The 25985-nt window shown below is 57.9% G+C and overlaps 1 protein-coding gene across 1 annotated transcript in view; it reads right to left on the minus strand.

The window, feature by feature from the left end:
• NEK6 (NIMA related kinase 6) overlaps window positions 1-25985 on the minus strand; it is an 84223-nt gene that overhangs the window by 18673 nt on the left and 39565 nt on the right. Inside the window, exons 3-7 of the mRNA XM_027616223.2 lie at window positions 16179-16319; window positions 14988-15050; window positions 9956-10066; window positions 5676-5784; window positions 5242-5349 (exon numbers count right to left, since the gene is read on the minus strand). Of these exons, the coding sequence (XP_027472024.1) occupies window positions 5242-5349; window positions 5676-5784; window positions 9956-10066; window positions 14988-15050; window positions 16179-16319 (532 nt within the window). The remainder of the gene's footprint in view (window positions 1-5241; window positions 5350-5675; window positions 5785-9955; window positions 10067-14987; window positions 15051-16178; window positions 16320-25985) is intronic.

Raw genomic sequence — 25985 nt, forward strand, 5'->3', positions numbered from 1 at the left:
GGGAACAACGCAGGAGGGAGCCAAAACCAGATTCTGGAACCTGAGCAGCTTCTTCTGGGCTGGGCCCAGAGATCTGCACTTTTATCTGTGATCTGTCCTATGAAACTCCCCACCCCCGACGTCCAACCAGGCCCCCCATCTTGAGGGGGCTCCCCTCCTCTCCGCCCCCAGCTGCTGCCCCCATCTCACTGGCTTGGACCACTGACTGTCCCAAACTCCCCGTCCTGCCCTCCCCCCGAACCCTTCCTCTGCCACCCACGCCAAACTGGCTGCTCATCCCCCAAGGAGAAGGCCGGGTCCTCAGCTGAGCATGCGAGGCCTCCCCAGACTGGCCCTGCTCCCCCCGCCCCAACACTGGCTCTTCGGGCAGACACAGACACACAGACACACAGACACAGACACACACACAGACACACACACACCCCTACCAGGGTCGCCTGTGTCACCACGCACGGGCGGGTCCTCCTCAAACCACCAGCCACCCCCATGCGGGGCTACACACAGCCCTCAGGGGGAAGCCTCGCCCTTGAGAAAACACTGCACTGTGCTCAGCGTGGGCTTAATTTCAGATTGTTACATCTGTACAAACATCTGGCTATGTCTAGTTCCCACAAGGGTCTCCAGCAGAGGTGAACATCGGGTCACACAACGCTCCAACTTTGTGCACCACCCCGTCATGCACATATCAGTGTCTCTCCGAAGAAGGCCGGGAGCGGGGGTCCTTGGATGGGAAGGTGCATGGCCACGCCCCTCACCACCTCGTGGCTCTGGCTGGAGCGTCTTGCAGGGCATCGCACGGCAAAGGTGCTCATTTCGCAGCACCTGGGGCTTCCTCCTCTGTTAAGTGACTGGGGTGATCCCCACCCCCAGGGAGGCCGCAGCACTAGTCGCCAGAGTACCTGCGACATGATTCTTAGAACTGTGCTAGGCTGGCGGTGAAGACTCTAAATGGATTCCCCCCCTCAGACCGTAAGTTCCAGAGAGCAGGGGCCTTCCTGGGGAGTGGCCTGGGGCCTGGCACGAGTCCTGCTAAGTGGATGAGTGGACACACAGGTGAGCTGTGGTTTGTTTCCTAGCCAGGGTCCATTCTTCCTGTGCTGGCCCCTGGAGACCCTCTCCTTCCCTCTCTGGCGTCAGCTCACCTAGGAACAGTCTGTGCCCTAAAAATGCCATTAGTGTGGCAGACAAGCCAGGTGCCCCTCGCCAGCCAGGTGCGACCTCCCAGGACCTCCACCAGGTCTGCGTTCAGAACCTGGATCTACCTGCTGAAGCAGGTTTTCTGGGCCAAAGTTTCCCCAGCGTCCTGGGCCTCTGGGATGGGCAGGCGTGGGCCCAGGGAACACATGTGCATGGCGCTCTGTGCCCCCACTGATGGATCTCCTGGGGCGCTTGGCAGTGAGGACCGTGTGCCCACTCAGCAAATGTTCCCCAGGGCCCACCCAGTGCCGAGCATGGGCACACTCCGAGGAGGCTCCATCCTCCCCCGAGTCCCAGGCGGCCCCTGCTGGGAGGGTAGATGGGCTCCCTGTCCCCCCTGAATGGCTGGGCCCCTGGCGAGCTCATCAGGACCCAAGCCCACCTCCCAGCACGCTGTGACTGTGCCCGGAGGGGAGCTGACACCCCAAGGGGCTCTCGTCCCCGCCAGCCAGGTGGCCACGGGGATGTGGAATCTCTCCCTCTGAGCCTCAGCGTCCTCATCTGTCTAATGGAGATCAGAAACCTTGTTGGAGGGGTGCCTGGGTGGCTCAGTCATTAAGAGTCTGCCTTCAGCTCAGGTCATGATCCCAGGGTCCTGGGATCGAGCCCCACATCGGGCTCCCTGCTCGGCGGGAAGCCTGCTTCTCCCTCTCCCACTCCCCCTGCTTGTGTTCCCTCTCTCGCTGTGTCTCTGTCAAATAAATAAATAAAATCTTAAAAAAGAAAAGAAAAGAAAAGAAACCTTGTTGGGATGACTTTTTAAAAAGCAAAATGTTTTCCCAACATCCTTTAAGCCTTGTCTTCTTTGCCAAGTCACCTCTTTGGTGAGGTCAGTGACCACAGAAAACCGAAGTCAAGGGCAGCCCTGGGAGGGGCAGACGCAGCCCCAGGCCCTCAGCGGGTCCTGGGCTCGGCAGGGCAGTTTAGAGATGGGGAGCCCAGCACCTCACGTGTACACAGTGGGCCCTCAGGAGACAGTTCTGCCCACCCCCTTACCAGGCCACCCTGGGATTGACTGTCCCTGTCCCCCGACCAGTCTGGGGGCCTCCTGAAAGCACGGAAGGCTGCATAATCTTGTCCCTAGCGCCCAGCCCAGGGCCAGGGCGGTCAGCTCGGGGAAGGGAGAAGGAAGGAAGTTACGCCCCGTGGTCAGGCCAGGGGCTGACGGCCTGGGGAAGCCAGCGTGCTCTGACCGCTGTACTCGACAGGGGCTGCCCCCGATCGGACCTGTTCCCCAGCCCCCGAAAGGCAGGGTGAGGCCCGGCACTGCCCACCCCTGAGCCCAGCCTGCGGCCGCCCTGCCTCTGCTCCCAAACAAGCAGGGCCTGCTCTCCCAGCCCTACCATTTGTCTTGCAGCTGCTGCCATTGCTCGGAGCGAGACACTTGCTTGTAGCTTGTGAGCTGTGTATAGGCAAATCTTTCATTTTTCTTTCATTACGCCGGCGTGTACTGTCACTTAATTTTTATGTATGCAATCCTTCCTGACAAATATGATCTGCTGCCTGGTAATTCGTCTGACGCTCATTCTGTTCCGCGCTCTAATTACGGCTCCTATTCCTGACACCGAGGCAGCCGCTCTGCCACCGCTGGGTACCGCACCTGTCAGCCCGGCCATGGCATGACTAATGCCCTTTCATGCCAGCCTCGTGTTAGCAAATACAGAGACGGGGAGGGGGCTGGGGGAGGGAGAGGCAGGAGGGGATGGGATTTGCATAAACCTTGTGGGGGGGAAGGGGGGTCAGCGGCCTGGGTCTCAGGAGAGGAGGTGGTTGCCAGGGCAACGTGGCTGCCCCCATAGCATCCCCACATAGTAGGTGCGCAGATGTGGTGGATGCATAATTCATGGCCACGCACAGGGTGCAAAGGAGCCCTGAGCCCGAGTCCTTACAGAGTCTCAATACAAAGGCAATTAGTTCAATCTCTTGCCCGACCAAATGTGTGCAGAAGACTGTTTGCAGACCCTCACAGTGGAGAGGGGCCCTTTCCCCCTGCATCTGGAGGACTCGGGTCCTGGGTTTCAGCTCTGCCCTGTACCTGTGGTGGAGCCCGGCCCGCGGTCCTGAGAGCTGGTCCTGGGCGCAGGGCCTCACTGCGTCAGCTCGGGGCGTCTCCTGGACATGGGCACAAGGCCCCCCAGGAGGGCTCCTTCCATCCATCACTCAGCCCGGCTGCTCCTCAGAGGCCTCGGGAAGAGCCCAGCCTAGCGAGCAGCCTTTTCCCAAGTTCCAATTCCTTCTCATTAATATAATAAGTGCACCAGTCCGAGTCGATCAACTCACGCTGTCGGACGAGCCCGTATTTCTGCCCATTCCTGATGCTGTGATCCTAACCGGCTCTGACGAGCGCCGCAGCCTCCTTGGTGGAGGGGCCTGACTGACAGGGGACGGAGCCAGTGGCTTGAACTCTTCTCTTTGACAGTTGCCCTTGAATTTCTGACCTTGTGAAGCCCTTAAACCAGAGCAGTACACAGTCCCAAACTCACCGAAACACTTTGATTTTCCTAAGGAAGGGTCTGAGGGGACCGGGGAAGCCAAGGCTTCCTCGCAGCACAGCCGACTGGGGGCTGCAGAGGGAGAGCCAGAACCAGCCTCCAAGGCCCAGCCGCCATCTTCTAGAGAAGTCTGGGCTCCGGAGGAGTGGCCCGGGTTCAAGTCCTGGCTCTGCCGCTCTGTAACTCACGTGAATCACTAGAGCTCCCCGGGTTCCAGATCCCTCGTTCGCACAAAGGATCCGATGGACCCTCGCAGCTACTGGAGGTGCGAGTACAGTGTCGTCAGCTCAGGGGAGGGCAGGTCCTGTGCGTCCTTTCAAACCCCGCCCCCCACACTCAGACACACGCACACTCCTGTGCACACACTCATGCACACGCACTCGGGCACACGCACGCACACACACTCGCTCACTCCAGCAAGCGGCTTGGAGCCGTTGATTCCCAGTTAGCGCATTTCTCCTGATTGTGTGCTTCACCCCGAGAGCCTCCAAGCCCTGGGGACCTGTACGAACAGTGACAGATTCCACCAGGAAAGTGTGTCTTCCAGAAAGCACCTCCGCTGTCACCAGAAGCGGCTGTTTGTACTCACGGCATGCAGCAGGCACTCGGGGAGAGCGTGGGGACCTGTGGGCTGGGGCCGCGGAGGGCGGAGTGGTTTCCGAGGGAGGCCATCAGAGAGCCGGGAACGGGCCGGGGGCAGGGAGCAGGCCGCCCCTGTCATATCTGAGTCCTTCCTGCCCGGCCCTGGTTAAATGCTGACATGCCCTGTTGTCACGCACGGGGGACCCTACTTCCACGTTCCACTGGGGGCTCTGCTGGTTTCTATATTCTAATCAAATGCAAACTCCTCATTCTCCACCATTCCATGAGTCACACCCAGTTACGTACCCTGTGTATGGATTCTGAACTGGGCATCGCTTCAGGTAACCTGAAACCCACACGTGCCCAAGTGTGTTCCCAAGTCCAGCCCTCGGGTGTTCCCGAACGGTGCCAGCCCGCCAAGCTCGGGCGCTTAAGGCCCCCCCAGCCGCAGCGCCCCTGTGCGCCCCTGCGCGCCCTGCCCTCCAGCTCACCGCTTCCCTGTTCCGTGCCCCACGAGCTCCCCTGCACTCTGTCCCCTCCAACTGGGTGAGAACCTCGTCCCTGCAGCTTCAAAACTGCCTGTTTAAAAGCCAAAAACTGGAAATAGCTCCAATGTTCCCCACCAGGAGCAGCAGACCGAGTCCCAGGCAGGGGAACATGACAGAGCAGCGAGAAAGACCGACGGCCGCCTTGTACGACAACAGAACTGCACAAAATGGGCTCCGCCATCCTTTCCGGAAGGGGCGTGGAGCAGTGTAAGGATGCAGCGGAGCCCCATCCAAGGCTTCTCAGGGCCTCAGTTTACCCCCTCTGGGTCACTATCGTGAAGAGGTAAGTAAAGTCTGGGACTCAGGAAGGCATTCGCCTGCATTAACGAACCAAAGGCTCTGTGCGGAGAATGTCCGCCTCTCCCCACGCGGTCACCCAGGACCTCCAGCAGCTGCTGGGACGTCTGGACAGGCCTCCTTACCTAGGGAGTGGGCTGCGGTGGTCTCGGAGCTGAAGAAGCGACCCAGGCCAAGGTCACCAAGCTTCACGACACCTGTGGCCGTGATGAACACATTGGCGGGCTTGATGTCTGCCAAGGAAGGAGAAGGCAGTTGGTGTGGGGCTAGGAAGTCAGGAGGGTGGGGTGGGAGAGGCAGCACCGAGCACCTTGCCGGTCCTCAGGGTGTCTGAGAGTGAGCATGTGTGTGAGGCCCTGAGCTGGACTCACTGACGCCCCTTCAGGACGGGCAAGATGCACGACAGCCACCTGGCTGGGCAGCACGATGTGGTTTGACGTCCTCGTGGATGTCCCCGGAGCCAGAGAGAGTGGAGGCAACGTGGCATCCCGGGGCCCCAGGGGCACCTGGCCTCCCGCTGGCTCCAGGCCCCGAAGCCCGGGGAGGGCCCGGCACGTACCTCGGTGCATCACTCGGCGCGAGTGCATGTGTTCCACGGCGCTGCACAGCTGGGCAAAGTACTTCCACACCGTCCTCTCGGGGATGAGCCGTTTCTGCTTCTTAAAGTACTGTCAGGGGGAAGACACACAGGCCTGGGTGACGGGCCGCAGGGCAGGGCCCCTGTCCTGACCCCAGTGGTAGCCGGCACCTGGCACGGGGTGGGTAGGTGGGCTGAACCAACAGCAAGTTTGGGACAAAGGGGGCCGTGTTCCCATCTGTCCTTCAGCCCAAACTGCCCTCCAAGGACCCCCGTCTGCCCCGGGCCCCGCGCTGACCTCCCGGAGGCTGGGGCAGGCTGGGCCCTGAGTGTGTGTCCCGGATGGCTCTGCGGACTGCACCCTGAAGGCTGCTCGCAATCACACTTCCTCGGGCATTTTCTGGACACCCGCCCATCTCCTCCCACGGCTCCGCCCCTGAGCCCCAGCCCGGCCCACACCGCGGGCACCCGATGCCCGGCGGTGAAGTCGAAGCTGCCCCGTCCCTAGGAACCAGCAAATCTCAGGGCACGCGATCGTTCACAAAGGCAGCAGGGACCTCGAGGAAATGGCCTGACATTCTTCAGTGGACCCCCAGTTTCGACAGGCCATTAATCGACTTCATTGCCCGAAAAAACATATATAATGCTCCAGAAAACCAAACCAAACCCCCAAAACCACCCAAGCTGCACTGAGTGTGCTGTTAAGTAAACAAAGGCCCTGGAAGGAACAAACCAAGAACAGGTCATCGTCCACGTCCCTTCCGGGGAGTCTCCTGGGCCCGAGCCTGGGAACCTTGAGGACCCGAGGTCGTTGTCCAGAGGCTTTTGCCTCAGAACAACCATCGTTTCCAAAGCAGCCAGGGGCGAAGCTGTGGGCCCACTGGTCCGGGCAGCCACTCTGTGCACGGAAGACAGGGGCCGACCCAGGACGCACGCCTGGCCTGGGGAAGGGAGTGTGCGGTGGAACACGGGACCTAGGGTAGCATCTGCCGAGCACCGGCCTCGTGCAGCCACCTTGCTGGGCCCTCAGCAGGGTGACGGCACACATCTTACAGATGAGGAAACCAAGGGCCACTCAGGAGCCGGTAAGGGGCAGTCACAGCCCGAACAACCCTGGGCCTTCCACCTACAGAGGCCAAGCTCTTAACCCTAATTAACTTCTAATGACGCCAGTAACCACCAGATGAGCGACTGAGCTCAGAGAGGTTCAGGAACTTGCCCAAGGTCACCCCGCTGGAGCGCCAGAGCTGGGACTGGATCCGGGCACCTCCAAGAATGGAACAGTCCTAGCTGGAAGCCCGTGGCCTGGCAGGAAAGCCCCACGAGGCTCTCCCGGAGGCTCCATTCTGGGAGAGGGACCTCACGGATGAGCGAGGCTACAGCCCAGACCGCTAGCACGGGACCCCACTCCCCCCTCCCCCCCTGCCACCCCAGGCCTCCGTGGTGGGCTGGGCTGCAGTGTTATTTACGCTGTGATGTTGGTTAATCCTCATTATAGCTTTTAAGCTTGGCTGTGAATGGTGATTTTCTAAATGTCACGTCCTGTAAGCGCCGTGTGACATTTAGCGGGAAGGCAGAGAGTCTCTGGTGGGTTTTGGGGTGGCGGCAACTCTCAGCTTCACTGTCCATCATAAATAACGCTGGCACCGTGGCGGTGGTGGCACTGGTTGGCCTGAGGCAGCAGGCCCCTGGGACGCAGGGTCTACTGCTCAGCAGCCTCCAGGCTAGCCCAGTGGGGTGACCATGGTGCAGCGGCAGCCCGGGGCCCTAGCAAGGCCCCCATATCCCCCTCAAGCCCAGAGGCAGCCGGAGAGTTAGGAAGGCCAGGGAAGCTGAGCTCCTACCAAGCCCCAGGCATTGGGTAAGTATATTACAGATGGGGAAACTGAGGCATAGGGACCGGCCCAAGGGAGGAGGGTTGAGCAGGGGTGTCTGACTGTAGACCGAGGGTCTCTCTTCTGCCCTGCCCTGCCTCTCCCGCTTGCTGGGGGCAGCACCCAGCCAGGCCCTGCAGGTGAAGGGCCTGGAGCTCCGCAGAGGGAAGAGGGGGAGGCAGGAGGGGGCAAGGGCCCCATGACCGTGGGAGCGGGGGCACCGTGCCAGGAGAACAGGGCTCCTGAGATGGCGCCAGGAAGCCGGCATCTGCCCCAGAAACCCCGTGGGTGAATGACCGACTTGAGCCCTGGGCTGGTGTGGGCCCCGAGGAGGCCAGGGAAGTGCACAGAAGGGGGCACCGCACCCCAGGCCAGGCACAAGGTGCTGGACACTCATGCGTCTCCCTCCTCTCTTTTCCCTGGAAGGAGCCTGCACCCAGCCCCGCGGCTCCCACAGTATCCAATGCATCCCCAGGACAGAGATGGAAGCAGAGCTTTGTGGGCAAGGGGTCTGATTTGCCCAGTTTCCCCTACACCCCACTGTTTAACCCCAGTCCCCACTCTGTGGACTGAGAGGCTGCAAGGAGTCTGGGTTCTGCGGGGGCTTTAGGGGGCAGCACCCTCGCTGTGGGCCACACTCCAGGGCCCTTCCTCTGGCTCCCCTCCACCTCCTGTGCACTGCCTCCGTTCCCACCCCCCATCCCTACTCTACTGAGCATCTCGCCTTTCTTCTAGAACACAGTGCTGACCATGCCTACTCCCCACCGTGAGTCCTAGGAAGCTCCTTGCCGACCTTGGGGCAAGGTCTCAAATCCTGGGGCTGGACAGTAAGGCCCTAGGTGACCTACCTCGCCTCCCGCTCAACCCGCCTCCACCTTGACCAGGGCTTTGTGGACCCTGGACTGTTCATCCCACTGGGCTCTTGCACAAGCTTTTCTGCCCTTAGACTGCTGCTCTCTACTTGTAGGTCTCAGCTCAGGTGTCACCTCCTCCAGGAAGCCTTCCTGGGCTCCCACAGGCCCTGAGCTTGGCTCACTCGCACTGGCTTGTGACTGTCCCTTTATGGGTCTGCCCTCCTGTTAGAAGGCGAGCTCCCTGCGGGCAGCACCCACGCTGAGGTCTCAGCACCGGGGGCTGGCGCACAGGGCGTGTGGGTTGCGAGCATGTTCGGCAGGAGAACAACATGATGGAGAATGGCAGTGGGGGTTGGGGGAGAAGGAGGAACTGAGACATGATAGAGCACATCTGTTCCCACCAGGGATCTGTGTGGAGATTAACGTCCCTGCAAACACATTAATATGTCAACGAAAAAATAAAAGCAGGTGATAACAGCTCAAGTAATGCCGCTTCCCAACGACGCCCCAATTCCTAGGAGCCAAATTTCAGAAGAGCAAGCGCGGAGCAATTGCTCAATCCCCAGTGCCTGGTGGAAAAGACAGAGAATCCACGTCTGGCCCCGTTTGCAAGTGTTGCTGGGAGCAAGGTGGGGGCTCCAGCGTAGCTGGCCTCGCTCAGAAGCAGACACACTGGGCTGGGGGAGGGAGGCAGTGGGGGCCCACAACGGCCAGCATGCAGACTGGTCAAGCCAACAGGGGAGCAGGGTCTTGGGCTTAGGGGGCCACACAGAGGCTGTGCAGCCTCAGGCTGGTGACTAAACCTCTCTGAGCTTTGCTCTCTGAGGACAGTGTGCACTTAGTGAGAGATATGTGTGCTCAACGTGGTTGTGGCTCAGAGTAGGTGCTCCATCAGTGGAGCTGTGACGGTTCCTGAGTCCAGACTCATAGTGGGGGCCTGGTCCTGGGCCCCAGGAGGAGGGGCACTGGGGGCAGAGTGGTATGGGGGCTGCCGGGGGATGGAGAGCAAGAGCCAGCCCTGGCAAGTCACTCAGCCTCTCAGAGACACCCGGTCTTGGCCGTTCCATGGGAATGAAGGGATCCCTCAAGTGCTGGAGGGGCCCCAGGGAGATCTTTCGGGTTGCCGATCTCTGGAGGGTCCCAGGCCGGGAAACAGAGCTGGGCCACACAGATACGGCTCTGTCCCCCAGGTTACTGGGTATCCTTGGGTAAGTCTCTTAGCCTTTCTGGGATCAGTTTTTCCTTTGGGAAGTTGGATGCACGACACATTTTCCCAGATTCTGTGAGCTGGGGTTCTGACCTAACACAGGGTTCTGTCCCCGTTCCTTCTGTGAGGCAGAAGTGACAGACTGTGGGCAGTCTGGGGCGCTGGGGACGCCAGAGGGGTGCTTTCTGTCCATGGCTGGACCTCTCCCAGAAAATGGGGCTGGAGCTCGAGGGGGCACTCGCCAGGCTGAGGGGCTGCCTGACCCTGGGTTCCCTGGGTCCTCGCACCCCCCCCCCCAGAACTGGCCTGCCTGCCAGGCACACTCACCTTGATCATCTGCGAGAGATCCCCCGCATCGGCCAGCTCCAGTACAATGTTCAGCTCGTTGTCCTCAATAAACGAGTCCAAATACTTGATGATGTTGGGATGGTTCAGTTGCTGTCCAAAGAGAAAGACAGGGAGGCAGAACCAGTGAGGGACAGTTCAGCCCCGCACCCGCGCCGTGCTGGCTCCCAGTTGTCCCCTGTTAGTGGGCTAACACTGCAGAGGGCAGTGTCACCTGGGAGTCAGGCAGGTCTGGGCCACACTGGGAAAGCCCTTCTGCATCTCTGAGTCTCAGTGTCCTCATCTGTCCAATGGGCGTAATGTGTTGAAGGGCACACTGGATGGGCCGAGACCTCTGAAATGTCTAATGTGGAGACTGCCCTGAGCTGAGACTCCGTGGGACACGACCCTGCTCCTGCCCTCCCTCACCACCCGTGACCCTCGAGGGTAGGGCCGGGCCCCCGCCACTCTGGTGCTGTGCTCAGCTGGCCTGCAGCTGGGGCTCCCCAGTGTGTCCATCTCCCTCTTCCTCCCCGCCCTCAATTTGACACATCCTTGTGAAATCTGGAAAGACCCCAAGCATTTCTGGCACGAAAGCCGCCCTGAGGGCTCTGCTCGGCGCCAAAGCCCGGCCTCTGGCCCGACCACCATGGCGCGTGTGTTTGCCAGGCGGGACAGCACCCCACCGGCTGGAAGTCAGCCCCCGCCTGGCTGAGAGGGGACAGACCCTGGCAACTGCTTATAACGCAGACTGTTTCCACCAAAACGATTCCAGGGTCTGGGAAAGCAGAGGGGATTCAAACATTCTGCCAGAGCTTGGTCGGCCAAGTCCATAGGGGCGCGCGTCAGCCGACAAGCAGAGGTCACTCTAGTGCACACTTTCTAGAAGGCCTGGAAGTTACTCTGAGGGGGATGTGTGTTTATGCTGTGCCGACCTATGCCCGTCTCTGGATTCTAAAATGAGGGGGGACCTTGGCAGAGATCACGTGGCTATGCCTTCCCCCATTTATTCTTTTCCCCAAGCCTGCTCTGGATGGCAGGCACCCCTCAATCAGACCCCCAGGAGCCACAGATGGCCTGCCACTGGCCACGTGTCTCCTTCAGCTCCACCCTACCTGCCCAAGTCCTCAGGCCCCTGCTCTGGGCCAGCCCCTGGCCCCGGTGTGGGTTCACTGGCTTCCACCGCTCCCCCCGCCGGCCTCCGCCAGCACCAGCCCGTCTCGAAGGGCTGTCCTGCTGGGCTGCCCAGCAAACGTTATTATTCTAGTTTCAGCTTCTACGTTTAGGTCTATGATCCATTTCAAATACATCTTTATGTTCAGTGTGAGGTAGGGGTCAAGGCTCACTTCCGTCCATTTGGACGTCCAGTGTTCCCAGCATCTGGAATTGAAAGTCTTTCTTTCGTCCACTGAATTGTTTTGGTGCCTTTGTCAAAAAAATCACCTAGCCCACATTTTGTTTTGAGGTCTCCCTGGAGCTAACACTGCTCATCACACCAGCTGCCCTCAGCACAAGTCACGTTCCAAATATATTTTTCATTTACAAGATATCGAAGCAAATGGAATGCCGGCACTTCATAAAGTTGAAGATGCTTTACAGTCGTGAATGCACGTTATGAAGTGTCAGCGTTGTTGTTGTTGTTATAAACACAAGTCCTCCCCCGCCTTTCACCCTCCTCCCTGGACCTCACCTCACGACTTCCCCGAGAAACCTCACACCCTTCTCAGGGAGAGCTCCCAGAGACCGGCCAAGGTCACCAGCAGGCTGGGCATCACTGTTTTGCAGATGACTTGGAAAAATTGGAGGGGGTTTGGGTGGGAATTAAAGCTTCAGTCGAGGGGGCTGTTCCCTCCAGGTGCGGGCTCCTGGGGAGAAGAGGGGGAGGCTTCTCTCCCTGCTCTTAGGGCAACTCTGAGGAGGAGAGGCGAAGCAAAGGCTCCCTCGAATATCTGGCCAGGGTACAAAGGCACAGACGGGGGCAAAAAAGTCAGCTGGGGGAAACCCCCAAAGCCTGGCGAGGGAAGGGGTTGACTCTGGGACCAGGCTGGCCCCCGAGCCGGTCTAGTAACCACAGACCGCTGTCCACCCAGAGTCCCCTTCTCAGCCTGTAGTCTGTTGGTGAGCCCAGGTGTGTCTTTTTTTTTTTTTTTTAAGATTTGTTTATTTGAGCAAGAGAGAGAGAGGGAGCGAGCGTGCACACACACAAGCAGGAGGGGCAGAGGGAGAGGGAGAGAGAATCTCAAGCACAGTGCCCCATGCAGGGTTCGATCTCACAACCTGAGCTGAGACCGAGACTCAGATGCTTAACCAACTGAGCCACCCACGTGCCCCTCGGGTGTGTCTTAAAGTGGACACACTTGGGCCAAAATGTAAGAAGTGCTCCAAAGATGCGGAGCGGTTGGGTTCTGCGGTTTGTGAGTGGGGGAGGGGTGGCTGCTTTGGCTTCGTGGATCTGGGGTTTGGGGAAGCCACACCTCTAGACTCATCTCCAGTGCAGCTTCCCCTGGCGGCCTCGGCCAGCCTCCCGCTCTCCTGTGTCCTCACGATCCACAAACATCCCTCTCTCCCACAGTCCAGAGCTCCACAGAGTGGGGCTGTCCCTGCAGCTTCAGGCCAGGCCTGACGGTGATGGTGGCTGCCGAGGGCTGGACGATGGCCGGAGGGAAGGAAGGCAGAGGTGACAGTAATGGGCTCAGGTTCCCTCTTCGAATCTCTGTCCCACTTGTGGCCCCTCTGGGACCTGCTACAGCAGTCTGTCTAGGATGTGTCTCCCCTGCTGGCTGCGCCGTCCTTGAGTCCAGGGCTCAGGGGTGCTCACGGCTGTGCTGACCGTGCGAATACAGGATCTCTGCCTGTCTTCCGACAGGGCCCACCTCCCTGCCCCACGTCTGGTGGCCTCTGCATTGGGAGGTTTTGGGGTTTGGGTCCTGGCGTGAATGATGTGAAACGGTGTCGCCTCGTGACCCCTCCGAGAACTGTGTTTCCCTGTGTTTTGCCGGAAACACCTCGTGCCCGGGGAACAACCTGCTGACCTCCCGTGGGCAGGCTGGGGAGCTGGGTAAGGGCTGGCGTCGAGCGGCAGACGTTATAACCGTGACGACAAGGGCTGCCCGTGACGAGCACGTACCACACGCCAGATGCGACACTGAGCCCTTCCAACCCAACTCCTCACGAATCCCCCCGACAGCTGAGGCCAGGACTGATATCGTCACCCCCTTTTACGGACGAGGAAACAGAAGCCCCGAGCGGTCAACAGCTGGCCCACACCACACAGCTAGAGAGTGAGGAGTGTGCCCACCTCTCAAGCCATGGTCAACGGCACGTGGCTACACAGCAGCCCGAGGAAGGGACAGAGTGCATCCCCCCGCCGGCAGGCCCAGGTCACACCAGGCCTGGCCCCCTTCACTGGAGCCCAGAGCCCAGGAACAAGCTGGCTCGGAACGTGCACACACCGTGATCGGCACACGTGCGTTCCTGGCCACCAGAGGGGAGAGAGGGTGGGTGACTGGGACAGCCAGTCCGCAGGGCTGGGTAATCGGGAGTCCTGAGATCACATCTGGGGCCCAAAGTTGACCGTCCCATAAAATTTTAAAAATGTTATTTGAAGGGAATTTTTGGACCTATGATGGTTAGAGTTGAGGACACTTCCTGATAATCCTCCCTGTGAGCCCTCGTGGCCAGGGTCCCCTCCCAGCAAGTGCTCACGAGTCACATGGGACCCCATCGCCCCTGCTCTCAGCCCCTTCAGGGGCTCCCCTGTTGTTCCCACATTCAAGTCCTACCTCCCGAGTGTGGCGTCCGAGGCCGCCGCCACCTGGCCCCCCTAATTGCACACCATCAGGACCCCTGCAGCAGGCTCCTGTCAGCCTTCCAGATTCTGGGACGGGACCCTGGCCTCTGTGGGGCTTCTCCGACCTGGGCCCGGGTCGGCCAGCCTCGCTCCCACAGTGCCCCAGGCCGGGCTGCTGGCCTGCTCCTCACTGCCTCGGAGGGCACCGGGCCTGAGAGCCCAGGGCGGACCTGGCAGTGCAAACCGCTCATCTGGAATCCTGCGGTAGGGGTCTGTGTCCTCGCCACCAGCAGCCTCACTGTGCCGGAAGCTGCGGAGCCAGCCCTCTGCCTCATGGAAAGGGCGAACACCGAGTGAGTGCCTGCTGGGCTCTCTTACTGTGCCAGGTACTATTTCATCTCTTCAGATACTATTTAATCTTCTCTAACTGCCCGTATCCCATGTGGCAGGTACTCTCACCACCAAGCAGATGGGCAAACGGAGGCTCCGGGAGGCTCAGTCACTAGCTTAAGGTCACACGGCTTGTAAATGAAGACATGAGGATTTGAACTCAGGCTCCTGGGCCTCCGAAACCCATACCATTCCCCCTCCTCCATCACCTCTGAGACCCCAGCCAGAATCCCAAGCCTGGGGAACAGGGAGGGATCTCCAGGAGGGAGCGGCCCGAGGCTGGGGCTGAACCTAGTCCAGAAAGGTCTGTTGTCTCTGACTCTGGGAAGACTGGTGAGGAAGCTGGCAGGGAGGGGGAAGGAAAGACCATCGCCCACCCCAAGGTGCCCTGGTAGGTCTGTCCTTTGTGCAAGCCCCCTCCAGTTGTGCAGCCTGCCTCCTCTTTGGGGAGGCCTGGGAAGAGCCCAACAGGATGACAACCCGGGTCCCTTGGGCACCAGGAACCTGGGCCGCATACCTGGTTGTGCATCCTCTCCAGCGTCCCAGGCTGGCCTTGCTGAGTCACCCAGATGAGTGGAGCATCTCCTGGGTGGCAGTGACTTGGTGCCCTCAGGGGAAGGACTTTGGTGCCAGGCACTGCTGTCCATAAACACAATCAACGTGGGGCCAGGACAGGCAGTCTGGGGGTGCCATGAGGGCCGGGCGGATGTGAGGTGGGGTCCACGCCCACCCAACCACGAGAAAACAAATGAGCCACTGCCCTCAAAAGGCTGTTGTTTCTGAATCTAACAGGCTACGGGCTATGAAGGCCACCTCAAGGAAGCGAGGGGCTCCTGCTCAGTCCAGGGCGCTCACCTTCAGGAGGCCAATCTCCTTGACGCAGTCCTGCCTGGCTTTGGCGTCCATCATCTCAAATATCTTGGGTGAGAGGAAAAAGAGAAAGAGTGGTTAAAACCCAGCTCCCAGAGCCCCCACCGGGAGCCACAAGGACCGGAACTCCCAAAACCCATCATGGCACAAAAAGGCAGGACAAAGGGGCGCCTGTGTGGCTCATTCGTTAGGCGTCTGCCTTCGGCTCGGGTCATGATCCCAGGGTCCTGGGATCGAGCCCCGCATAGGGCTCCCTGCTCCGTGGGAAGCCTGCTTCTCCCTCTCCCGCTCCCCCTGCTCGTGTTCCCTCTCTCGCTGTATCTCTCTCTGTCAAATAAATAAATAAAATCTTGGGGGAAAAAAAAAAAGGCAGGGCAAAGAAAGCCAGGCGAGCCCCTCCTTGCAAGACAAATGGGGCCCAGCAGAGGGGCCTGTCTCTCCTCCAGCGACCTGGACCCGCCCGTGCGGTTTGCAGACCAGCAAGGAAACCATCGTGCGGGTCTGCTGCCTGGCTCCCCACCCGTGGCTGCGTCTGCACCTTCTCTCTCCCTGGCCTCCTCAGCCCAGGCTGTTCATCTCACTCTTAAAAGGACAAATGAGCAAACTGAGGTCTCGGGAAGCTCTGCGGGAGGATTTAAAGCTACTTCCTGAGGCAAAGCCCCGTTTAAATGGGCCCAGTGGCTCTCATTGAAACGCTTCCTGGCTGGACTCTGCGGCTGATGACTCACCTGCTTGAGCCCCTTCCTTCGTTTAGGAGGAACACGGAGGCCAGAAAAGGCTCTCAAGCCCAGAGGCGACCAGCAAGTGCAGGGCCCAGGGTGAGTGGGTGCAGGTCTAAGTCTGAGCTCCCCCTCAGCTCATTCGGTGGGCCCAGTGAGATAGATACTCATGCCTCTGCAGCTTTCCTGATCTGAAAAATGGGGTGACCACCCTCACCCACAGGACCGTTCTCCAGGCACGACCCAGTATACAGTGGTGTTCAATGCATGCTCATTTTCCTTTTCCTTTATGGCCTGCATGAGCTTTTGTCATCAGGACCCACCTAATCCTTCCCACGGCCCAGAGAGCTGGGTCCTGATTGCAGAGGAAGGGGTGGAGAAGGAAGTGCCAGGAACTGGCCCGGGGCCACAGTGTTTAGACACAGAAGGCTCTGACCCCACGGGGGAGCTGGCTCACCTGCACCTTCTTCAGAGCCACCGTCTTCCTGTCTAGCAGGCAGGTGGCCTTGTACACCTCGCTGAACTGTCCTCGGCCGATCTTCTTCTCGATCTGGAAGTCGGCCAGTGAGCAGCGAAAAGACAGGGTGTTTGGGTGCCTCTGGAGAAGGGGGACAGAGGACATCAGTGGCCAGCCAGGCTGCAGTGAGGGGCCAGGATGTGGCCCCTTCCAGAACCTGGCAACTCCAGCGCGCTCCTCCAAGGTGAAGGAGGGACTGTGACTGCCAACCTCACTGTCAGAGACTCCACGCCACAACACCCCCAACTCTGCAGATGGGAAACCGACGCCCCGGGTTTCCACCATCCCTCATTACCTGATCGTTTGTTAGTCTGCTTGTTTCTATCTCCTACTCCCAGAAAGGTGGCTCCCCGGGGCCAGGGCCTTGCCCACCTTGCTCACTTCTGAATCCCTTATGCCAAGGTCGGAGCCAGCAAATACAGCAGGTGCAATTAAGGGCTGAAGTGACCCGTCAAGGTCACACAGTGAGGGGGAGGCCCTGCTGGGTCTTCCCGGCCCCAACCCTCCCCCTGCAAGTCATCGTCAGGTGTGGCAACTTCCCGTCCTGGGGCTCCCATCTCGAACTTGAGAAACCTGAGCATCCATCTGCAGCCTTACCATTCTGAGCCCTTGTTTGGATAAACAGCCCCCTTCACGGTGACATGAGGAATCCAGACACTTCACGCTGACTCTCCAGGGGCCAACACTGAAACCCACCACGGAGAGTAGGGCCTGCCCCGGGATGGAGCTGCCCGGTGAGGTACCCCCTTACCGTCCCCACAACACACGTGCAGTGTGCTCTGGGAAGAAGGAGAGGAAGGGGTGCCCACTCGGGCCCTGGAACGTCGGGGAGGTGGGGAGGAGGCCACGGCTCTGGTCTGCCCCGCGTCAGCCCGGCAAAGCGGGCCCTCCTCCTGCTACAGCCCCCACCCCCCACACCGGGGCAGGGGATCGCTGCCGCTGGGGACCCTCCGGGCTGGGTGCTGGTGTGAGGACAGGGTCTTGCGTGTAGTATGGGTACAGAAACATCTGCGGAGTTCATTGGGGGAAGTGGCGGTGGGACGAGAAACACCGAGGGCCCCACTGAAGCAGGAAGGGATAAGGTGAATTTCCCAATGTGAAAAGGCCTCTTCCAGACTTGGGCCGGAAGCACGCACGGGGCTGAAAGATGAGGTATTTTATTGGGCTGCGTTCTGGAACTCTCCCTCACCCGAATACCAACCTGCAGACAAAGAAGCCCTGGCAGGAGCCTGGGGAGCCCTGTGTGACTGGCATCCTATTCAGGATGTCTGTTCTTAATCAACTTCCATGTTTTCCTTCTTTGTTCAGTTTAAACCGTGAAACAGGCAAAGATGAGGGAAAACACGCGCCATCACGGTAAGGTTCAGTAAAGTTAAAAACCCAGTAACTAAAGTCCTCACCCATGACCACCTATGAAGCCTTTAAGACCCCACGTGATCCGCCCACCCAGGCTCCTCGCACCTCTGCGATCCTGCTGCTTTATTACTTTCTCCCGCGCACTTTGCTCCTTCCACACCGACCAACCTCTTTTGCTCTCACCGGGCCTGCCGCCTGGAACGTCCCTTGAAGCCTCACTGTTTCTGTCCCTCCCACACTTCCGGCTCATCTTCCTTCTTCATTGCTAACCTTCCAGCATTCCAAATTCCCTATTTTACTTCGTTACCTGTCCGTCTCCCGACCACCGGCAGGTACGCCCGGCAACATGGTATCTGGTATGTGGCAGGTACTCAATAAACATTTGTTGAGTGAGTAAATATTCACATCTATGGAGATGGCGTACTTTTTAAACACCCAGAATTGTGTGAACACATTACTCTGAAACTTGCTTTTCCCCCTCTCAGTAACTGATGGACATTGTCAATTGACAGGGATTTAAATAACCCCAGACTATATGCCACAGTAAGCTTGTTTCCCATCTGTTGTCACTATAAATAATGTTGCAATAAGCATCCTTATATATATTTCCTTATGCGTATTTCCTGGGTCCCTGGCTGGTGATCTGGGGCAGTTACCCAAGCCACTCTGCCCCATTTTCCTGTCTGCAAGGCAGAGAGGTATAGAAGCGTGCTTGTTTCATATGGTCGCTGTAAGGATCACGTGAGATTGCTGAGCTTTCCCCCGCCCACCACACATACAGTAGGTGCTCAGTGGTCCTTATGACTGACAGGCGGGGTTTGGAGGAGGAGAAGGGGCCCTGAGCAGCTGCTCCTCACTCCCACTCTCGGCCTTTCTGAACCTGCCCAGACCCAGCCCTGGGCCAAGGAAACCCCCCTGCCAGGAGTGAGCGATGGAAGTCTGAGCCTCACAGCCTGCTGCCTCCTTCCCTCAGCAAGGTAACGGTTAGGCCAACCTTGACTCTGAAGTCTTGAGGCATAATTACACCCCCTGGGGAGGGACTTGAAACCGCTCCCTACTGGGGGCTGAGCAGGAGGGAGGGCTGGTGGAGAAGGAAGACCACATTCTCATCCACCGCATACCAGCGTCTGTCAAGTAAGTTCCTTAGTAACGGCAATTAACCTCCCTATATACTAAGCACCCATGTAAGAAGAGCGAGCATTTATTGAGCACTTACTGTGTGCCGGGCACCGTGCAGAATGCTTCCCATGACCCTGTGAGTAGGCATCACCATTATCCCCATATTTCAGGAAACTGAGGCTCGGAGGGGAGGCAGTGACCGGCTCCAAACCTCACAGTGAGTAATGGGAGGGATCTGAACCCGGGACTGGGGACTCTGGAGTCTCCACCCATTGAGTTCTACCAGGTGGTCTCCCAACTCAGATTCTTCCTCTGCTTTTCCTTCAAGACCCCATGACTAGCCAGGTCTATGCTTTCTGATTCAGCTAGCTTCTGTCTTTCAGGCACCTGAGACCCCGCCCCCCAAACATGGGCCTCTCCAAAAGCACGCCCCTGCCTTTTCCCCTCCGTGTCCCCTGAGCGGGGGCTCTGACCTGCCCTGAGCAGGAGCTCGGGACTTGTTTGTCAAATGACACGAAAGAATGTGCTCCCAACAGCCTGGTGTGCTGTGGCCCTTTGGGATGCAGCCACTGTCCCTTCCGAGTGCAGCCGAAATCCCACCCCCTCAGAAGGTGACTTCTCACACCTGCAGGGATCGCACATGCCGGTGAAGCTGACGGCACGCCCGTGGGCTAGTAGGCGCCCACCACGCAGCAGTCACCTGCTTACACGGGTTTTGTGACTGCAATCTCCTAACAGCCTTGTAAAGCAAGGCTTTTCATCCCACATCACAAGGAAGGGAACTGAGGCACAGTCGCACAGCTGGTCCGTGGGGAGCTGAGACCTGAACTCCCTGCCGATCTCAAGCCAGCTGTGCTGAGAGGCGCCCTGGGCAAGGGCCCCTCCCCTCTCAGGGCCTCAGTTTCCCCCCTGGGACAGTGAAGCGTTTGGAGGACGTGCTCTCCTAGGGTCCCTGCTGTGCAGACACTGGCTTTTCACCGTCACTAGTGGCTGAAGTCCCTTGTCCACCCCAGAGATGTGCCCCCAAAGGCCACGCTGCTCCCGAGGATGGGCGGAGGATGGGGGGCGACATCCCAGCTGGCATCCTGAGACTTCAGTGGCACTTCTGCATATGCGATGACCCAGATTTGCATTTCCTGTCACAACCCATTCGACCTAATTAGAGGAATGAGCTCCTGGGGTGGGGGGGGGGCAGGTTCCTCTGGCAGCAGCACCACGTGGGAGGGGGACAGCCTGGGCAGGCTTGGGGACACCAGCACCCTCACAGGGGTCGGCATGGGGTCCTGTCCCCCTAGATGCCCTCTGTTCAGGCAGGGGGCAGCACAGGACACAAGGCACAGTGCCTGAGCCAGGAGGGCCCAGACTCCGAAGTAATTCAGGGGTTGTGAGTGCAAGAGGAAAAGGTGAACGGAGTTCTGGTCCCTAAGGCCAGGCCTCTCTCCACTGCCACCTCCAAGGGCTTCCTCCCCTCCCGGGTCAGCCCTCAGCGAGCTCCACTCTGGCCCCTGCAGCCGAGTGAGTCTGTCCACAACAGGGGGACGTTAGCAATATCAGCCCTGGGATTTCTCTGAGGATTCCAGGATGTGATGCTGGTGCCAAGGGTCCCGGGAGCTCTGAGCTGCCGGGCAAACTCGAGGCTGGCCCCAAGCAGCTCACACGACGCCAGCTCAAAGGCAGTAATCCTGATGGCCTTTCTGAAAACTGCTCATCTCATAGTCCTCACTGGCCCCTGTTCTGTCTGGAACCCCATGCCGGCTCCTAGGAAAATTAGCATCAGCCCGGGGGGAGCGGAGGGGTGACCGCCGCTCCGGCTCCCTCAGCTAAGACACTGACACGGGGCTGCAGAGGCCTGGGTTCAAATCCCAGATCTGCCACGTGCTGGCTGGGGGTTGTGGACAAGCACTCTGGGCCTCAGTTTCCTCACATGTACAATTAAGGTGATCACAGGGCCTCCTCCCGAGGGCTGCTGGGGGGTAAGTAAGTTACTGAATGAAGGCACCTGGGAGACGCTATATGGTGTTACTGTCATTAGGGGTGTCGGCGTCGCTCAGTCTGCTGAGCGAGGACTGGGGCTGCACCTGCCTCCCAGGGGGCTGGGGACGAGCCGAGGCAGGGAGTTCTCAGCGGCTGTACCACCAACCCCACCATCCCCACCCCACTGAGGGTCTGCACTGGGGCTCTTGCCAGCTCTGGGCTCTTTGGCTGTGAAAAATAAAATGAACTTTGAAGTCAAAGAGTAAGACCGATGACACCCATGACGTCAGATGCCATGTTGGGGGTTTGACATATTCCATCTCGCTTAGTCTTCACAGCCCCATTTTACAGATGAGGAAGCGGAGGTTCAGAGAGGTCATCGACCCGTCACCTGACTGTAGTAAAGCCCCTGTAGCCTTCTGACATCACTCTCCTCTGCACGGGTCATCCAGGACTGTTTGCCAACGGACTGCGCTAGACAACAGGCTCACCTCGCCTCCCCGTCTAGGGCTATGCTGTGGGCCACTTGCAGGGCAAATGCTGCTGGAAGCCATTTCTGACTCCTCAGCCCCCTTCTCCAGGGTGGGAGCCCCTCAGTTCTCCCCCCGAGGAGGAGCAGGTGGGTGGAGAAGCTGGGAGGCGGTGGGAGTGATGCTGACCCCACTCTGCTGCCAGCCACAGTGGGGTGAAGGAGGGGGTCCGCACTGCCCCGGTGGGTGGGGAGGCCATCTCAGCGAGAGGAGGAGCCTTGGGGAGCAACTCCCTGGACAGCAGAGGCTTGGCAGAATGAGGGGCCAAGGAGAGGGCCAAGGTCCCCAAGTCACCCCTATCCCCAATCCCACCCCCCCGCCAAGAAATTCTGCCAGGCTTCTCAGGTCAAGGCTGGACATGTGGGGGGTGCTGGTGAACCACCCCAGAAAGCTCCGAGAAACCCAGGCTCTCTTCTCCAAGTCAGATCAAATTAGGCCACAAACACCTCCCACCCTGTGCTAATTTGAGTTTAAAATGTTTGAACCACAATAAGCCTCAGCCATCGACAAATCCCCCTTTAAAAAAAAAACAGGAGCATAAAATTACATGTTAAAAGAATAAAAATGCATCCGCCCAATTAATTTTCTGAAATCTCATTAAAAAATTTAGCCTGACTAAGTCAGAGTTCTGACCTGAATTTTAATCATCTTTACACTGAATGGGTCCTTTTTTCCCTGATATTTGCAATGCATCATTAATTTTAAAGCAACTGTTTCTGTGATTTTAAAAAGCACACTTGATCAGAATGACATTTCCTGTAAACGAATTTCACCTTTAAAGACATCTGACACCGTGTGTGGGGAGTTCTAATGGATTCGGTGTATGTGTATACAGTGATGTGTTTTAAATCTGTGTTACACAAAAGAAGGGCAGGGTTTACAGAGAGTCCATATCGTCAGGCTCTTTACGAGGGCGACCCTGCTCAGGTCTCCACAATCTGGCTAATTTCAAACCCAAAGCTCATCTTCCCTCTTGCAGACCTGATGGCAGGAAGGGGTGCTGTGGGGCCACAGGACGTGGAGAGACTCCTAGCTCTGCCCCTCAAGAGCAAAACATATGCGGTATTTATCTTGGTTTCCTCCCCTGCAGCATCGAGTTCTGAATAAGACCTAGTTCCCAGTTGGTAGGAGGATGGGATGAGGTTAAGTGCCAGGTATTGCACTGTTGGCATGACCACCGCCATGACTGTCCCAACCTGGAAGTCTACACTCAGCTCCCAGGGCCATCAGCACATGGGAATAGTGAGCAAGATGCCCAAAACACAGGAGGCACCTGATAACAAAGCACAGGATCGCCTCAATTGCAGTGGGTCCCTCAGGACAATTCCCGCTGACTGAGCTCAGAGGAAGCTGAGCTTAAACATACGTAAGAGAATCTGGAACCAACTCCAATGACCAGCAAGCCAAGACTTGAAAGGTGAAAGCCGTAAAGAGCACCAGCCATGCCGCCAGAAGTCCGGATACATCCTCTACTCGGCTCTCCCTCATCCCTTCAGTTACCAAGTGCAGTTGGTTTTCTCCCTGCAAGTCTCTGGAATCTTCTGTCCCCATGCCCAGCCTTGTTTAAGACCACGGCACCATCTCACCTGGGGGAAGGCAGTGGCCTCCTCGTCTCCTCCTATTTGCACCCCACCTGTGCCTTGAGCACCAGCAACCAGTGATCTTTCTAAAACGCAAGCTCCCTTGTCCACCTAAAACCACAAATGGGCTCCCCCATCACTCACTATAGACTCAGTTCCAGATAACGCAGACTTTCATAAGCACCAGCCGTTCTCCCATCCAAACACTGGTAGTTAAACACTTGCCTAACCTGACGAGTCCTGCACCTTCAGGCCTGGCTCCTTCCTCTTCCTGGGACACCCTCCTCTCCCTGTCCTGCCCTAAATCATGGCCAGCCCACCTGTCATCTCTCTAGAACTTTCCCTGTCCCACCCCACCCTCTGGGCTCCCTCAGCGTCCGCCCGTCCCTCCGTGGGGCCTTCCACCTCGCACACGGTCTATACCTACTTCTGCGTGGGGCTCCTCAGTAGACCCAAGGCAGAAACGAGACAAGCATTTGCTGAATTTACAACACGTCAGCAAACACTTCTTGAATTTTAATAGCTGTTAATATTTGGTCATTAAATCTTACCTAACTATCAACATTGCTTTGGGAAGATTTTCATAAAGATTTTGGCCTGTGTGATTCAGATCTGGAAGCAGCCGTCCCACCCCCTGGAAAGCAAGGCGCATTCCTCTTTCTCTGAATAGGGCCCAATATAATTGAACTTGGCACGCCCCAAGCAGGTTTGCAAAGACTTTCCAGATGGAAGACACATTAACCAGGGCTTTCTCAGACAACAGCACCTTTCTCCTTCTTGGAAATTCACGTGGTTCTTAATGGGTCAGCTCTGTTTCATTCCTGATGAAAACACTTAGCAGCAAACTGGTAAAATCATAAAGCATGGGGGCATTAGAACTCTTTCTCTCGATTGCATGCATGCATTCATTCATTCATTTGAAACCTCAATAATTTCACATGTGACTCCACCTCGTTCAGCAAACGTATTTTAATAAGAGAACAGCTCTCACAGCTAGAAAGCTCCCTGAAATGACAAACCACTAGCCTTGGGGCACAGAAACTTAACAAAACCAGTTGGAGTGGTTGCTAAGTTGTTCCTTCTACACTGCGGGTATTTCACCTCTGGGCTCCTGAGCCATGAACACAAAAATGAAGGTTAAAAGAGAAGAATGAAATCCGTGACACACATTTCCTTAATACCCATGATGTCAGATGCCATGCTGGGGGTTTAAAGTATTCCATCTCACTTAGTCTTCACAGCCCCATTTTACAGATGAGGAAGCGGAGGCTCAGCTCATTTACCCGTCGTTGCCTGGCTGGTGAGGGCTGGAGTCGGGATCGGAGCCCTGCCTGGTCTAGGGCACAGTATTCTCGCCATCGCGGACCCTGGCTCCTTCTCCTAAGGATGATTTCAGGGCAACGGCAGGGCCTCCTGCCATCAAGGAATATGGGTCTGCTGTCAATTTCAGGTGTTTCTATGTCCCGAAACAGGCAAGATTTGGGCCGCGATGTCTCCCCAGGTGGTGTTTAAATACCAGCGCTTCATGAGCGGAGGAGAGAGGATGCGCCTGCCTGGCCTCATTCCCGCCCTGACCTGGGGCAGTGCTGGTGTCTACACGGCTGGCATCCCCGGCCAGACGCTGGCGGGACGGAGGCCCCTTTGCCGACGGCCACTGCCCAACGATGAGTGATCGTGTCTCATCCACTCCAACACGTGTGACCAGACGCCCGGACACCGCAGCCGCCTCGCCTTGTTCGTGAAATAATTACGGGGCTCTCTCTTCTGCCAAATGAGGCTGTAATTAACCCTAATTGCTCAAAATACAACTGGCTAATTCTGGGAGATTAATCAAGGGGGACTCAATTGTTAGTGAATGACTTAATATGACAAATTGCTACATTACCCGAGGAGGCCCCACTGCCCCCAGCCATCAGTGAGCTGTCCTGGTGGACTCGGCACCAGCAGTGGCCACGGGTCTTGGGGCTTTCTGGGATCTGCCTCCCCAAATTCCACCTGGGAAATGGGCCCGTGTCCCATCCAGTAACGGGAGTGGAGAGTACAAATAGTGCAGATGCCCTAGGACTCTATGTGTGTGTGTGTGTGTGTGTGTGCGCATGTGCGTGCAGACACACGCGTGTGCATGCACACGCGCGCACGCATACACACACACACACTAGTAGACACCATGTCTACTAGTTCACATGTCTCACCTCTTCATGAATCTATAAAATTGCTCCTTCCCTTGGGCTGATGGAGCCCCACACAGGGAGCATGGCTTGACGAGAACTCAGGTGTAGGAGACTGATCTCAGACTCATCGGCCTCCTTGGCCAGGCACCTTTGTGCAGTACACACCCGCACAACTGCACATGGAAGCCCTGGCCAAGCAGGTCAAACAGCAGAGTCCACCTGATGTCCTCCAACAGGAAGTAGGCACTTAGAGGCTGCGACAAGCCTTCTGGGGCTCGAGAAGGTGACTGTCTCTGAGGCTCCCCTTGATTCGGGTCTCACAGCTTTGGGGACAAAGCCAACCCTGGACATGACTTTGTGTCATACCAGGCTGTCCATAAGGCCCTGCAGCACCTGGCCCAGGTGACCTGCCCAGCCTGCCCCCTCCAGGCCTCTGCATGCCAGTTCCTAAACAAGGCCTCTCTGGCCATCCTGTTTGGATCATGTGCCTTCTGGAGCTCCATGGGCCCCTGAGTTTCTTCTGCCCTGTTTCCTACCTTTTTCTCCCATGAGGCTGTGTGCTTTCTTAAGAGTGGACCTGCGTCTGTCTCACACACAGCCACGTCAGGGTGTATTACATGTATCTGCAGTTCACTGACTCCCCTGGCATTGAGGGGCTCCTCTGGGCCTGGCCTGGGATGATGGGACCGGTAAAGCCCCACCCCCACATCTTCTGTTTAGGAAGGGAGGCAGACTCGGGAACCAGTTCCCCAGCGGGATGCCATGGCCAGAGCCCAGTGCCTGGGCCACACAGTGGGGGGAGTGGGGTGGGACAGGGAGGCTCCCTAGAAGGAGCAGCATTTGGACGGAGGCCTGGACGAGGAGTCCCAGGCCCAGGGAACAGCATATGCAAAGGCACAGAGTATGCAGGCAGCTGGGAACCCCAGAAGCCACCTTTAGAAAAGCTGCAGGAGGCTGCCTGGCTCTCTACGGATCTGCACAGAGAGAGGCAGGTGTAAGGAAACCAGTGTCCTGAGG

The sequence above is a fragment of the Zalophus californianus genome, chromosome 13 (assembly GCF_009762305.2).
Source record: "Zalophus californianus isolate mZalCal1 chromosome 13, mZalCal1.pri.v2, whole genome shotgun sequence".
NCBI classification, from domain to species: domain Eukaryota; kingdom Metazoa; phylum Chordata; class Mammalia; order Carnivora; family Otariidae; genus Zalophus; species Zalophus californianus.